Source organism: Solea senegalensis, linkage group LG6 (genome assembly GCF_019176455.1).
Source record: "Solea senegalensis isolate Sse05_10M linkage group LG6, IFAPA_SoseM_1, whole genome shotgun sequence".
In the NCBI taxonomy this organism is placed as follows: Eukaryota; Metazoa; Chordata; class Actinopteri; order Pleuronectiformes; family Soleidae; genus Solea; species Solea senegalensis.
Genome location: NC_058026.1, coordinates 21,605,297 through 21,621,804, shown reverse-complemented (window position 1 = coordinate 21,621,804; position 16,508 = coordinate 21,605,297). Strand labels below are relative to the sequence as shown.

The 16,508-nt window shown below is 41.7% G+C and overlaps 1 protein-coding gene across 2 annotated transcripts in view; it reads right to left on the bottom strand.

Annotated features, from left to right (window-relative positions):
• Nucleotides 1-960: 960 nt before the first annotated feature.
• dchs2 (dachsous cadherin-related 2) overlaps nt 961-16,508 on the bottom strand; it is a 31,093-nt gene continuing 15,545 nt past the window's right edge. For both annotated transcript variants that reach the window (XM_044028868.1, XM_044028870.1), the window contains exons 11-20: nt 15,944-16,078; nt 11,293-11,502; nt 9,807-10,667; nt 9,619-9,732; nt 8,502-8,713; nt 8,258-8,409; nt 6,843-6,973; nt 6,464-6,750; nt 5,648-5,789; nt 961-4,097 (exon numbers count right to left, since the gene is read on the bottom strand). In XM_044028868.1, the coding sequence (XP_043884803.1) occupies nt 1,489-4,097; nt 5,648-5,789; nt 6,464-6,750; nt 6,843-6,973; nt 8,258-8,409; nt 8,502-8,713; nt 9,619-9,732; nt 9,807-10,667; nt 11,293-11,502; nt 15,944-16,078 (4,853 nt within the window). In that variant the 3' untranslated portion in view covers nt 961-1,488. The remainder of the gene's footprint in view (nt 4,098-5,647; nt 5,790-6,463; nt 6,751-6,842; nt 6,974-8,257; nt 8,410-8,501; nt 8,714-9,618; nt 9,733-9,806; nt 10,668-11,292; nt 11,503-15,943; nt 16,079-16,508) is intronic.

The window sequence follows — 16,508 nt, the reverse complement described above, 5'->3', positions numbered from 1 at the left end:
AGAATGCAAATTGAGTAAGTATGAAACCTAAGCCGGGATGAGAACACAGCTGTGTTTTATTTTTCACAATGCCTCCTCTTCCAAGCGACTATCAGATGGGTCTATCAGATGACAATCGTTTCTTTTTGTTCTGACTGTTCAGAGAGGGAACACTGTGAGCTTAACCTCTAATCAAAGTGGCAATGGTGAGTTATCTGATCAGAGAAATTATATCTTCAGTCGTTAGGGGCAAAATTAAACCCAGCGCATCGTTACCACTTTAATACAACATGGTTTGGATTCTAAACATACTAGTCGGGGGGCTCCTCCTGGCAAAAGATTTTATTTTTGTGTCTGACTGGTCACCAGTCATTCATCTTCTCTCGACTCATATGCTATGACTTTTAAGTTGTGTGAATGTCTTCAAACCACATCCTTTTTTCTTTCATACTCAAGAGCTACACAGTCATGTGTACCGTTAGACGTTGGCAGAGGAATTCATTCTACTGTTCTACATTCACCAGCCAACTTATAAGTTACACCTGTTCAGCTGCTTGTTATTTTAAACATCTAATCAGCTAATCATATGTCAGTAACTCAATGCATTTAGGCATTTAGACATGGTCTAGATAACCGGATTACGTTCAAACTGAGCATCAGAATGAGGAAGAGAAATGTGATTTAAGTGACTTTGAATGTGGCATGGATATTGGTGCCAGACCGACTTGTCTGACTATGTCTGACACTTCTAATCTACTGGGATTTTCATGCATAGTCATCTCTAGAGTTTCCAGAGAATGGCCCAAGAAAGACAAAATATCCAGTGAGCAGCAGAATGAGAACCTCATGTTAATCCAGCCATGTATTAAGCAATTAATAAGCTCAAACATGTCTTACAAAAACCAAGCCAAAGAATCATCCACATTGAAAAACTGTACCTCACATCTTTAAAGTGCCAAGCCTAAGAAAATACAGAGCAAGTTTAATTTATTGAAATTTGTAATTTTATTCAAATGAAAACTCACACAATTCCCTGCCTATGGGACATAAAGTGCTGTGTCCACAGTTTTCAGTCAACACACATAGGAGCAATACTGATGTAAAGAGACTATAATAAGATTATGAATAGTAAATGAATAATCCCAGGACAATATAATCATGTTTCGTATGTCTGTAAAATAAAGAGCAGTTAGTTTTCTGTGATCATTAGCCTCAACATTTCTAGTTGGAAAAATACAGAAGATACTGTGATACACTGAATGGATTAAATGAGTTACACCCATCATGTGATTTTTAAAGGCATTTTAATGGCGGAATATATTATGAAAAACCTGAGACAATGATGGGGATATGTGTAGGACTTTGTTGTTTTAGCTCTACCATGGCTGACATTTTTATGCATATCTTTAAAAATGTTGTCAGTAAACCTGAATTATTACTATCATAATCTGTCCATTGTCCCTTGGAGTCCCATAAGATACTACCGTCTGATGTGACAGGTACCCCTGTCTATACTTGTATTTCTGCCTCCAATAGACTTACAGTGAGCGGTCCTGTGTCAAGTCTGATCCCCCCCACCCCAGTGTCAGAGACAACTGGAGAAGCAGTGGGGGTCCTCATGGTAAGTGAAGACAGTGATGGGGTAAAGGATGGTGTCATGGCTGAAGGTGTAAGACCTGTGTTCCTGGCTAACGGTGAATACGCATATTTGCGCTGAGAAGGCCTCCTGCCAAGACTTGGTACACGCCCCAGCTTTCGTGGCGGAACATTCCTGATGCCAGGCTGAGCCACTCCTGTTATTAGAGGTGGTGGGTACATGAGAGAGCTCGATTCTGCTGCTAAGTCCTCACGGCCCAGCTGTAGCTCCTCATCGGGGAGCATCCCGATATCTGTGAAGACGGAGGCCAGACTCTGAAAACGTGGTTCCCAGTCCAGTAGGTACTCCCAGTTGTAGCTGCCTTGCAGCTGTTCCACTGAACACAACAGCGATGAGAGTGAATCTGTAGGGCAGTGAGCTTCAGAGAGGGGAGCATACCCTTTGGTCCCCATGCTCTCCTCCATATCCTTCACCCTGAATATTGCAGGGAGTAGTCCCTCACCTCCTCCCTCCTCTTTGAAGTGGTGGAGGCTTTCGATGCTGGCCATTGCTGAGCCTAAACATTTATTAACTGATAAAATGTACTCCGGCTCCATTTCGATGGAGTTGCAGGAGATATTGTCTGTCGGTAAGGCAGAATCTGGGATCTCCATGATCTGGTTGTTGTTCACATATTCATCTACTTTATGGCAAGAGAATTTATTAATCCACTTGATCTCCTGGTCCTCAGCTGTTTCACCTTCTGCCGATCCACGACCGCTGGAGTCTGACTGATTGTATGGGTTTGATATGTCCCTCTTCGTCACCACAATGCTGGGCCGTTTAATCACTTGAAGAGAATTCGAACTTTGCATAAAGCTAGTGGATCTACCCAACGAGCCTGAACCACAGTTCAAGTTTGTTGCAATGGCAGCCGCTTTTTTTATCGCAGCCTGTTTTAGCTTGCACCTAAGAACCAAGCCCACAAAAATTACAACAACAATGAGGAATGTAGTCAATGAGACAGTTAGACTGAGCATGTGTGTATCAAGGGGAAGCCCGGTAAGTGCTTCTGCTGAACTGGAGATGTTGACAAAAACCAGGCAGGTGGTAGATTTAGAACCCAATCTTGGACTACCTGCAGAAACAAGCAGCTCCACCATATCCTCACTGGCATGGCCTCTTTGGCGAAATACATGACCTGATACAAAGATGGCACCAATGGTTTTGTTTAGTGAGAAAAATGGTGACGGGTTGACTAAGGAGTACTCCACCATCCCATCCACCCCTCCATCGTGGTCCATTGCCATCACGTAACCGACTGTCTCTCCAGGCCTGACATTTTCTGGCAGTAGGAAGTGGTACTGCTTCTGGGTGAAGACCGGACTGAACTCATCCACTCCCTTGATGGTCACCTGCACTCTGACTGTAGCTGCTTTGTCGCCTTTGTCCCTGGCCTCCACCATGAAGCAGTACTCACTCTCCCGTTCAAAATCAAAGGTCTGTTTGGTGTGAATATTGCCTGTGAAGGGGTCAATGCCAAAAGCATCCTTTCTCTCTGGGCTGCCACTGCCATAGTCCATGAAGCAGGAAGATATAATTGAGTAAGTGAGCTGGCCATAATGGCCTGAGTCATTGTCAATAGCAAGGACCGAACACGTGTGGGTAAATGCTGGAAGATTCTCCATCACAGAACAGTTAAGTGCAGGGAACATGAAGTATGGAGAGTTGTCATTTTCATCCAACACTGTGATGAAGACAACTGCAAAAGCAACATTATGTTCTTCAGGTAATTCACCGCCATCAGATGCTCTAATAGTAAGGGTGTATTTTGAGTCTTCCTCATAGTCAAGTGAGTGGTTGACAACCAGAAGACCAGACTGAGGGTCAAGCTTGAGGTGGCCTTTGGTGTTCCCAGATATAATGTCATACCGCACCAGGCCATTAGTTCCCAAGTCGAGATCTTGAGCACTAACCTGAACCAAACTGGTGCCTACTAGACTGTTTTCACTCAAGCGTGCATGATATTCTGCGCTGGAAAAGACAGGTGCATTGTCGTTGCAGTCCGTCACCATCACCATAACAACAGCAGAGCTGTTCATTGGAGGTGTTCCTCTGTCGGATACAGTCACCGTTAATGTGTAGCTGTCTGTGGTCTCACGATCTAAAGGGTTACACAGAACCAGTTTTCCTACATTCTTCAACTGATTCTCAACTTGACTCAATTTTACCTCCAAACAAAAGCGTTTTTCCTCATTTCCCTTGATGATGGCATAGTCCATATGGGTGTTTTCAGGGCTCCAGTCTTGGTCCTCTGCAGACAGAGTCAAAAGGGTGGTGTCTGTGGGAGTGTCCTCTGAGATGGTGAAGGTGTAAATGTCCTGGTGGAACAACGGTGGATGATCGTTGGTGTCAAGAATCAGTATATCAATGGAGGTGACAGTGGAGTGTACAGGATTGCCTCCATCTCTTGCTTCAACCAGAAGATGGATTAGGTTGCTGTTTGTGATGGTCTTGAGGGGCTTGTTGGTGAAAATTGATCCTACAAGACAAAAAAAAATGCCCTTGATGTAAGACAAGGTTACACATATTCTCTTTATCTTAGCCACTTTCAACTTGTCGTTATAGCGTCTAACCTCTCAACAGCCTTTGCAACCCATGTACATGAGCATCAATTAAATCTGTCAATCACCAAACAGCAGACAGTCACATTTACAGACTAGCTGATTAACACATTTGATCATTTAGCAGCTAAAGAGCCAGGTTTGTGGACAGTCAAAAAAAGTGAAAACATATCATGCTGGCTATACTAATTGTACATGATACTAAAGTACATCACCATATTACCAAAAATGTGTATTACTTACTAACATTTGACCCCTTTAGTTGAATATTATGAGGTGGAGTGGAACGACTCGATTTGGTACAGTACACATTTTTTTGCGTTTCCATTTGGAAAAATACAAAATAACCGGCCCCAACCATTCCATTTTTAATTTGGGTACCAGAGTAATGGTACGGTACGGTATGGGTGGAGCTAGACCCACAGTCAGCTGATTGGGAGACAGAAAAGTGTCTGTTCTCATACAAAGTTTGATGTCTTGTTGAGACAAAAACCCGAAGACAAAAATTAGCATATCTTAAATACGTATCTTGCCTGACCGAGGGCTTTACCGTTCCAAACTGTATTGACAGTACCAAAGTCAAGCTTACACAAATAAATGTCCTGTTTCTGAATAAGACACCACAATATGACATCATATCCTTTCTCATATTAAAGGAATTTGACGTGCAGACTAAAAGAGAAAAGAAGTGTTTGTCCATCCACTTTATTATTCCGCTCCACTCCTGCCACCAAAATATTTCTCAAGAACTTTATTAATTCTGAGGCTTTGCTCTGGAAGAGCATCTATTGTGTGTGCAACATATAGGCTCGGAAAAATTGTAACACAGCATGAACATTTTGGACACTAGTTAGAAAGCATTCATAAAATGTCTCTTTGCATTAGTGCTTTTTTACCACAAAACAGCAAAAGTACATTTCCCTGATATTAAACTTTGGGGTTCAGACAGTGTAGCAGTCCAGGAATCACACATGGCAGGAAAAGCAAAGCCAAAAGTGCAGAGTGCTGGTTTGGGTTCAGCTATGTAGGGATTATCTTCTTTCTTGGGTTTAGGAATTTTTAACTGCATTTAATATGACTCCTTTTAAACACTTCATCCAAAATTCAAAATATAAACAATGAAGACACTGCTGCTAGCAGAATGGAAACTCTCAGTAAGCTCCATGAGCTCCTAAGCAGCTCATAACTAGGCAATGACTTTCTTTGTGCCCTTTGTTTGGTAGCATCTCAATCTCATTTGAGATTGAGATGCAGTCTGGAAAAGTTCAAGTCACCACTTGCAAAAGACATAAGCAATGGACTCATGAATTTTGCTCAGGGGAGCTCCGTGAAGCAAGTGGCTTAAAATGGAAGCGACAGCCAAATCACTTTTCCTGTTTTCTGGTTTAGCTGAACGTTTTGATTTAATTCGATAAAACAATGAAAATATTTCACCAAAAATCCAAATAGGAATATTCTCATCGTTTACCATTTTCTGCCAGGATGTAAAAGCCTTGTAAAGGAGATGAAAACAGTCTGTAGCTGATCTTGCCATTGAGTCCAGAGTCTCTGTCCACAGCAGACACTGACACAACCAGTGTGTCAGCTGAGACCAGCTCTGACAGCTCCACCTTAAACAAAAAGGGAATAATTAAACACATGCAGCAGCAGCAGCAGCAGCAACACGATATACAGTATTTCAGGTGTATCGTAGAGTTTGAAAATAACCTCCAGCTTGGACAAGGAAAGGAGCTTTAAAGTATCTGTTATAATGTAAATGAAAAACATGTAAAGCTATAGTTTTTGCTTTATCCCCCTTTATCAATGCGTTACATCTAATTCTAATTACAAATCTGGCTGCTTACGCAGTGAGACACTTGTGACCCATTATTAAAGGGGCACTTTGCCAATTTTCAATGAGTTTCTCATGAATATTGGGGAAACAGTAAATATCTTCAGTGCTTCAAGAAACAATAACCCCCGAGGTGGTAATGTGAGTAAAAAGAGGCTTTAGAATGGAAGGGGACTTGATGGCAGACTACTTTAATTTAAGAAATGAGATCCACCCATGCTAGGGACCCAATGCATCAGCTCCCACCATCACTCACTCATCTTCTACCGCTTTATCCTCCACATAAGGGTCGTGGGGGGGGGCTCAACTTGCACCATTTCCTTTTACGTAGTTTTCTTGTGAGCTCCTCAACTTCACCGAGAAGGAGAGTAACTCTTAAATAACACAAGTTATCAATATATGGTCACAGGTTTTGCAGTCTGAGGCTACAAACAATTGGAGCTATATCTGTACCTGGTAGGAGACCTGGCTGAAGACAGGAGAATTGTCATTGACGTCAAGCACTTGAACTCTGACCTCCCCAGAAGTCTGGTGGAGGGAGTCAGATGCCCAAACTGTCAGTGTATACTCTGTCTGCTCCTCGTAGTCCAGGGCTCGTGTTAGTGTGACCACACCAGTATATCTGTCAATGGCAAAGGGGCTGTTGGTGCTACTGTTGTCTGAAAAACTGTAGGTGATCGCGGAGTTCAAGTCCACATCGTTCGCTATCACCTGGGTCACCATGTAACCTGCGGGCAGATCTACACAGAAAACAAATGATTATTTTTATTATTATTATTATTATCTAGCAATAAAAGCACTCAGAGTGCAGGGCTATGAGCTTTGGTCTTACTCTCTGCTATAACCACAGTCTCCATGGGAGGTATGGTGGGGCTGTTGTCATTCACGTCCACCACTTGAACCCTGATGGTGGTGCTGCTGCTGAGCGGAGGGTTCCCCCTGTCTGTCGCCTGCAAAACCAGCCTACAGTATAAAGAGAGAAAACACATGATTGGGCCTAATCAAATACATTAATTAAAGTCCAATGATTTATTACAACCATGTTATGAAATTATGATACATTAGGTTCAGGGGCCCCATTCATAACAAATGTTGTGATTTGCAGCACGATCATATTTTCAGTTGCTTATTCAAACATATTTAATTGGGTCACACAGCGGTGTAGTGGGTGTAGACGCAGGAAAGATTATGCGCTGAAGATGAAGACTTCAGTGGCTTTAGTGCGCAAGAAGAAGATGAAGATAGCGACCAATGACTTTTCTGGTAGGCTAAAGTGTTTTCTTTTCTAACCAGGAGTGTTACTGTCGTGTTGGTGCAGTGTTTTCTTTTCTAACCAGGCATGTTGATGCCGTGTCGGTGCTGTTTTATTTTCCAAACATGCAGGCATGTTCACCCCGTGTTTAAATTATGTTGTTTTAATAAAAACAACAACGAAAAACTTCTGTGTAGCGTCTTTCTGTGTAAATATCTCATGTTCCAACCATACGCGACGTTACAGGTGGGCCCACTTTTGTCCACGGACGCATCATTCAGTGCTAGTCACGTGCACTCACTCGTCATTCATAAAGTTAATGCATTCATTAACAAAGTCCTTTGATAAGAGATTGAATCCTGGCGCCGCTACTGGTTACAACATGAAAACCTGCGGCTTACAGTATATTCAAGTACGGCCTATATATGTAAAAAAAAAAATTTCGTTTATAATTTAGCTGGTGCGGCTTATAGTCAGGTGCGCTCAATAGGCCAAAATCTACGGTATATTTTTAGCTTGTGGGGACACAGGAGCTGCAGGTCCACTGCTGCATAATCTGGTAAATTTGTGTTAATTAGGTAAATCTAAATAAAGGATATCCAACACCAATGTCGGGAAATGACACATTTGACCTTACTAATGGAAGCAGCAGTGGGTCAATAACTCCTGTGACCTGTGATGTAAAATTGATGGTTTTTCTCTATGGAATTTGCTGCAGGTAGTCAGTGGTTTACAAAGTAACACAAATGGCGTATTTCCACCGGCTCTACTCGCCTCGGCATGGCACGACATGACACGATTAGGTTGCATCTCCAATGCAAAAAAAGTACCTACTTAATGCTGGCGGAGTCATCACTGCAAGGTGAAACTGTTATTTTTACACACAGTGGCCGGCAGTCTGACCAATCATCGCATAGTACCTACTCAGCATGCTTTTGGAACCTGGTACTAAAAATAGTACCTGTTACTATGCTTTTAAGGTTAGTTTAGCATACTTGTATGATGGGGTGATCTCACGGTCCAGTAAAACATTGGTAGCGAGGATCCCTCGCACAGAGTCCAAGATGAATGCTTCATTGTTGTTACCGGACACAATTGAATACTCGATCTGCCCATTGATGCCGCTGTCTGCATCAGACGCAAACACCTGCACAAAATACGGGAAAGTATTAAGTATCAGTTCTAACGGAACCACCAATCAGTGCAATGTCAGAGAGGGGGTCAACACTGAGCGTATACCTGCATAATGTAGGTGTTATGCACTTGCCCCTCCCAGACAGCTGTCCTGTAACTGCTGTGTTCAAACAGCGGCGCATTGTCATTGATGTCCAGCAGCGTGATGGAGACCCTGCAGTGAGCCGTCTGCAGCTCGCTGTCAGCCAGCACCACCAGCTGGATCTGGGGATTCACCTCAAAGTCCAGGGAATTATCTTTCTGCACCCGAATCTCACCTGCACATGAGGAAAAAGTAAGGGTACTCTGAGCTACACTGAAGTGTCAAGTATCTTTTAAAATACAGCCTTTCAATAAAAAAAAGAATAATAAACTCATTGTTTGAATACATTTTTTGAAATTTTCACCCTTTTACCAGATGATGGAAACTTTGTGAAAAGGAAAACGTAACTGTAAAAAAATACACGATTTACCCCTGTGCAGGGGTGGGGGCAAGACACTTTTTGAGCAGTAGAATTCACTTCTGAAACTATTTGTGGATGCTTCTTTGTGTTTTCAGTTGTATTCCAACGCGTTTGCAGTCGTCTGGCTTTACGAGCACAATGTCGCTGTTGGCTCCATCTGTCGACGTAAAACAAATCACTTCCTGTGTGCAGCACATGGATAGTGTTGGGTGTCACTAGAGGATCCAAACACCACTACACTGAGTAACACACGGAGAGTTGTGTGGAGCTGAATCAGGCTTAATCAGCAGTGTGTTTACAATGGTTAGAATCTACCAGACATTTGTTTATATTTAAAAGTTACACACTTCAGTGTTACACATCTGCATCCAAAAGATGATTTGGTCTGGGATATGATAAAATCAGGCAACAATTGTCATAATTAAGAAAATACCAGATAAGTAGTAAGGACAATTTGAAGAGAGATAAAGATTTGAAAGCACAAAGTGGTTGGATTTAAAGTCATAATGATGTTGAGCTGTTCAGGTTATTTTCTGGATCCTTCTTCGGAAAATAAAACGAATGAGTGAAAGTAACTTTTGTGCCAGTGGCATCATTTATATTAATAAAGCATGGTGTTCCAGGCAGAACTGGTGCACTCAATGGGGTTGCGCAGCAAGAAAATCAAAGAAAAGCAATGTTTCACTTTGTTGTTTGGCATAAATTCCTACGTTTCTTACCTGTGTGACGGTTAATGGAGAAAATGTGATTCTCGTTGCCACTGAATATGGTGTAGGTTATCCTCTGCCTGCTGTTGGTTTGGTCACTGGCCTCCACTTTAGCAATCCAAGTGCCTTAAAGAAGAAAAAATATGGTTGATAAGTCTTTTTATCTGTGTCAGGTGAAAACAGTAGGAATAGAAATGTACCTGCTCTACTGTTCTCCCTGACAGTAGTGTTGTAGACGAGGTTTGTGAACTTGAGTCCTTCATGTTCTCCTTTCAGGTGGACAAAAACCAAGCAGGTAGTGGTCAGAGCTGGACGTCCTTGGTCTGAAACCACAACCTGCAGCTTCCTCCCCGAGAAACCTGCCCTCATTCGTCTCCTCAGTGAAATCTCTCCGGACTCGGCGTTGATGTCAAACAGATTTTCTTCATCAGTCAACGTATAACGTATTGTTCCGTTCTCACCGTGGTCACCATCTGTCGCCAACACAGTGGTAACTATCTGGTTTGGTAGAGTTGTCATGGACACCCACGCATTCATGGGATTCTGGTCACAGACTGGCACATTGTCATTCACGTCCTCCACCTGTATGGTCACATATGCCATGGAGCTCTGTGGTCCCTGGGTGCAACCGTCTGTAGCAACAGCTCTGAGGGTGAACTGAGCCCGGCTCTCTCTGTCCAGAGCTCTGGTGGTGCGGATCACTCCTGTGAAAACGTCTACAGAAAACGCCCCCTGGCTGCTGTCGTCCGTCAGCGAATAGGTTATGTCACCATTTGAACCATCGTCTGGATCGAAGGCGGTGACGCACAGGACCTCCGTTCCGGCAGGTAAGCCCTCGCTGATGGAGGCGTGGTAGCTCTTGCTGAGGAAAGAGGGGACGTTATCGTTCTGGTCCAGCAGCACCAGCTGGATCTCTGTGGTGGAGCTGAGTGGGACGGGGCCATAGTCACGGGCCTGTATGCTGAGTGTGTAGTTCTGCCTCTCCTCGCGGTCAAGGACCTGCGTGGTGCTGAGAGCGCCTGTGTGACTGTTGATGGTAAAGCGACCTCTGTAGTCTTCACCTGAATGAGATCACATTAGAAAAACATAAACATATTTGCCAGCAAACAGTTCCGTGTTTCCTAAATCTCCACATGTTAGTGTAAAGTATTGACATTGTTATTGGCGTATCTGACCGCTGGTCAACCACGAGGCTTGATGTCCCAGACTCCTCCCCCTTTTATAAACACCAGAGCTGTCACTTTGCCTGATTGGGCACATAACTGCAACTCGGTGTCAGATTTCACTTCCAGACCACGCCCCCTGCACAGCTGCCCACTCTTCCTCCCTCCTCCTCTCCCTCACTCAGCTCTCTTGACATTTTTTCAAAGTCAGGCATTGGGTGAAGGTGGGGGGTTTAGTTACCCGTTAACTCATAAAGAGAACAAGTAGTAAAACCGAAACTTAAAGTCTGTTTGTAAACAATTTTAGTTTAATTTCTCTTCCACATAAGTTTGGTTTGCATCGATTCCTTACTTAGTTTCTTTGGCATTTGACAATGTTTTAATTACGCTGCGAGTAACACATTGAAAACTACGTCACTTACTTACTTATTTACTGGTAATGTTAATAATGTTGGGCAAAACAACCTAAATTGCTTGGAAAAGAAATAAAATCAGGAGCAGGTACTGTTTATTTGTTCCTTACCCAATATTGAGTAGTGTATAGTTCCATTTTCCCCGTGGTCGGGATCTGAGGCCTGAGCAGTGTGGATGACTCCGGGGGGCAGGTTTTCTGGCAGGCTGATCTGGAAGGATGAATGCATGAACTCTGGAGTGTTGTCATTGTCGTCCAGCACCGAGCACTGCACCGTGGCGGTGGCGGTGAGAGGCCTTACACCGCTATCACAAGCCTGGACTGAGGGCAAGAATCAGAATGAATACATGCAAACAATCACTGGTTTTTTTTATCACAGAAACACTGAAATGTTTTTTAAATAATAGACTTACAGTTGATTGATACAAGAAATATAATAAAGCAATAAACTTAAATTGGATTGATATGTGAGAGAATAACATTTCATTCTTTTTTCCTCGGTTGCTTCACTGTGTTTGTTTTCTTATAGATCTTGTTGCTGTTTGGAAATGTCAGGTTTTCCAATACTAACAGCAATTACTGTGGTATTTTCCTGTTATTAGATAGAGACACTAACAGAAACACAAACAAAAAGGTTAAAAAAGACATAGTGGTGTACTATATACTATCTTATTTTTCTATAATAGAAAAAGCAGACGTAAATAAGTGAAGTGACAGTAAATGTATATTTATATAAAGCTTTTCTAATGTTGTAAAGTGATTTATACCACTATTTTTTCAATCATTCATTTCCATCCAGACTTATATAGCATATTTGCAGTCGTGCTTTTCCAGTCATACGTCATTCACAGTGATTTGCACGATGCCAGCACCAAGGAAATTTGGGCTGTCATTTCTTGCCCAAGGACACTTTGGCAGACAGAGTAGAGTAGCTGGGAATCGAACAACTAAGCTTCCAGTTAGAGGAAGGACCGCTCTTCAGCTTGACTCACTCTGAATACACTTAAAGTCATATGAAACTCTGAGTGATTTGAGATCTAAGATGCAAACAATAATGTACGTAAAGAAAAGATATTAAATATTATGGACATTTAGACTATATCCAGACTTATTTAGACTCAGACTTATCAAGTCTCATCAGTACAATTCAATTGTATCGTCAAAACAGACAACACTAAAACAACCACTGCAACAAAAGCAAACAGGTCACTAATTAAAACTCAATCAATCAAGAGAACACTTTTCTCTGTCCTCTGACACTGATTTCAATTCACCCAGGGCGAGTTCAGTTCAGACATGTTCAAGTCCTTTTTAAAGTTGTTCCATATTTAAAAGCTATTTTTTTTTCTAAGCTCTGTTCTCGCTCTCAACATTAGAAAAGCTTCGAGGGGAGACGTCTAAGAATACATTTATATATGAAAGTTAACCAGTGCGACAGCTTTCTGATGTACAAAGGCGGGCATTCAGCTTTATATACAGCTTTAGCAAACAGAATACAGCGATTAATGTGATTTCTAAAACACAGTGATGTACAGTATCCAGCTTTTTACAGTGTTGTGTTCATGAAAAGTAAATCACCATAGTCCAGTAGTGGCAAAAAAGTTGCAGCGATTTAATATTTTCTAAAAAAGAAGCCTAGTATCAATATGTAGTTTTAATGAGAGGCTCTGATCAATAATAATCCATTCTGAAAATGGGCTATGTCAAGCAATACTATCAGAGCTGACTCTAACCTGTCTGAGTGATTCTATTTCTGCTGCTGACCAAAGACTGAAGCCAGATCATAGCTGTAAAGACAAATACAGTGTAACATTAATAGTATGCTGTGTCCTCTATATAAGAAAAGTCTCATTGAGATTAAAATCTCTTTTTCAAGAGAGACCTGGCCAAGACGACAGTATCAGTACACTTAAAAGTTGCATCATAAGAACAGACAGTAAAAACAACAACCACGACACAAGCAAACAGGTCACTAATTAAAATTCTGGTCTGTTATTCGCAGGGACAATCTGGCTTTCTCGGACAGATTGTGCAGGGGCTCGGGTTGGGCTGATTTAAACTATCTATCTATACGCTGGTATACAGCAGCAGCACAGGGGTGGACAGAGGCAGTGTAATCAGTGTTTGTGGGAATTTATTTGACAAAAGTTACGCACAAAAAAACCCCAAATACATGAAAAATACAGTGACAGCTTTTAGTACTTACTGAAAAATACTTGGTATTTTATTCATTTCCAAATTCATCTGCAGCCAGAGAAAATTGTCCCCACATACTTCTACGTTTCCCAACAAGCCCTGTGTGATTCTGGCACGACTGTCGGACACGCAGGCTTTCCTGTTATTGTATTCTGTTATTAAACTTAATTGTTCATCATACTTCTGACTGCATAAACATTATGATACAACATCTGAGAGCAGTTCATCACTAAACACCGTGGAATAGCTTGAATGCAATTACTGCATATGCCCCTGAGAGAGCGAAGGTAAACACAGCAGAAGGTTCAGGCTGCAGTGGTGCACTCGGGAAAGGTTAGATACAGTGTGCCGAAGTAAATCAGTCTGCTCAATAATGTTGCGTTCGCACAGGAGGCAGACATTAAATCCATTATACCTTTGGCTGTGAAGCCAAAGATGGAGAAAAAGAAACAGCGAGGGGTACGGACTAAGAAAAAACATGTGTGTTTGACAGAGACAGCACAAGACAAGTTTGTTTGATTTCAGCTTCTTTTTATATTTTCTTTAGATATTAGATATTTTACTGCCCTTCAGTCGACAGAGTTGAGCCAAGTATGGACTCGAGTGTGTGGCCAAGCGAGAGCATGGTGCAAAGACGAGAACTGCAGACTTTTAACTAGCTGTAGCTGCAGATTATTTTCATTATGGATTAATCAGGTAATTATTCCGTTTTTGTACATAATATGTCAGAAAATGAACCTCAAAATGACATCCGTGAATATGAAGATATTCAGTTTCCTTGACTGATTAATCAACTATCGACACAGTTGGTGACTCATGAAGTCATTGATTACAAAAAGGTTCGTTGTTGCAGCCCTACTTTCGAATGGTCAGTAATCCCTGTGCTTACAGCATATACAAGTGTCACATCAGCATCATCATAAGTGTCGCTGAGACAGCAGTTCAATCAGACTCTGATTAATTGAAGGAGATTATGTTGTTGCTACATTTGTCAGTCGTGTTCGTCACAAAACAAAGGATGTATTTTTATTCTGGGGGATGTTGGTGAGGTGGGACAGAGACATACCGCCGTTCCCGGTCAATTTAAAATGTTCAATAATGCAAACTCATCTGTATTTAAATGTGAACGTTGACCTCGATGCAACTCTTAAATTAAGATTTGTTGTAGTTTGACTCGGTTCTGGTCGTTCTTGCCTCATTGATTTTTAAAGTTATTTGTGTGGGACGTTTAATTATAAACAAATGTCCGTTACATTAGTTCACACAATGCTAATGAAGCCGAAGCACGATTGCTCATTTCCCCTGAATCTTAGCAAATTACATTCAGAAGGACAGATGTTATTAGACAGGAAAGTGATGGAATAGATGCTACAGGAAACACTTTCATCCCAATTATTACCGTATGTTTCATATGTTTCTGTTTGTTTGATATTCATTGTCAATTCAGCCATGATGTCAGTCACCCCCCTCTGAGCATTACAGCTACTCACTGTGATGTTTTCTTATGTATGTGTCAGTGTGTGCGTGTGTGTGTAGAACATCATGTGGAGAAGTGCAGAAGACTCTTGAATGACAAAAGATCAACAAAGGCTTATATCTACATCTCTACGTCTGAGGATCATACAGTCATGTGTCTTACAGTCTAATTTATTCAGAATTGTTGATATTGTGGAGTAAAATATTGATTATTGTTCACAAATGGATCCAAAATGTACATAATCATATTTTTGTTTCTATTTTATTTTATTTGTCTTGCTCAATTGTCTGTGGAGTAAACCTGGTTTTCATGGCCAACTCTTGTGGTCTAAGAAATGTCATGCATGTGCTTTTGTGACACACCTGACACAGCTGTAATTACTTGAATATCGCGGACCCTGGTATACTCGCAGGGTCCTGTAGTATCTGACTCCACCATCGGGTGGCGGTACAAGTCTGGACGCTGGGAATAGGACGCATTCCTACTAAAGAAGAAGAGAACGATGCTCTATCTCCTTCAGGCACGTCTGGCTTGAGCAGCTCACAGCTGCTGTTTTTTCTGCTTGGTGAGTGGGGCGGAAATTCAGTTTGTGCATGCACTCTTTGCACGCAGTTGTGCGTTGATGACGCAAATCAACTGCATGCTCACACCTTGTGTGGAAGTATACCAGGGCCTTAAGGATGGGAATCAGTATCAGAATTGGTCTGATACAGGTCAAAATCACTAGATATCGGACAGATCAAATTTAAAATCTGATACAATATTGTTCTCTATGCACAGAACAATATTTGTTACACAGTTAGAGAATTATGTGTAAATGACTCAGCATAAATGTGTTGTTAACAGCTTCATAGTTCATAAATGGTCTAAAATGACTGTATTGGACTGACATCGGAACTCGATACTCGAGTATCATCCCATCCCTAGTTGATACAGAGGTGTATTTTAATCCTTTAGTCCCAGAAAATAAAGGCTTTTTTTTTTACATTTTTGACTCCACCGAGTTAGTGTCTGGACTTCATTTGGCCAATTTTTGACTTTTTGCTGTTTATGAATATAATATATAATGTGGTGGTTTGTGGGTCTTACCCCTGAGGGTGTAGCCCTGCTGCTGCTCTCGGTCTAGGTAGGAGGTGGTGGTGATGAGACCGGTGTAAGGGTTGATGCTGAAGAGATCGTAGCCTGGGCCCGGCAGCAGACTATACCACAACACGGCGTTCTCCTCTGAGAAACAGGACAAAGACAGTAAATATTAAAACACCACAGACAAAAAAAAAAAAAATTAAAGAGCACCACAAACTGACAAACTCCGAGGGTCCCTTTAATTTACCCCAAATAAGCTTTGATTCCATGAAAGCTTTTTCTTACAAAACAACAAAATATGCCATATATTCTGAGGTGGTTGTATTCGAGGCACCAGTCCAGTCACACAAGTAATCTATCTATAAATGTAAAAAGGTGTTTGTCTAAGAGAGCTGCGTTTTCCTCCTCAATGTAAGAAATACACACATTAAATAATGTTTATTCACCCCATGAAAGCTCTTCTACACCCAAAACCTTTTTCAATCCTCAGGTTTGGTCAGGGGAGTTCATGTTTCTCACCTCCCCCTCCTTCACAAGAGCCTTATCTGATTGTCAAATTGAAAACAGAACC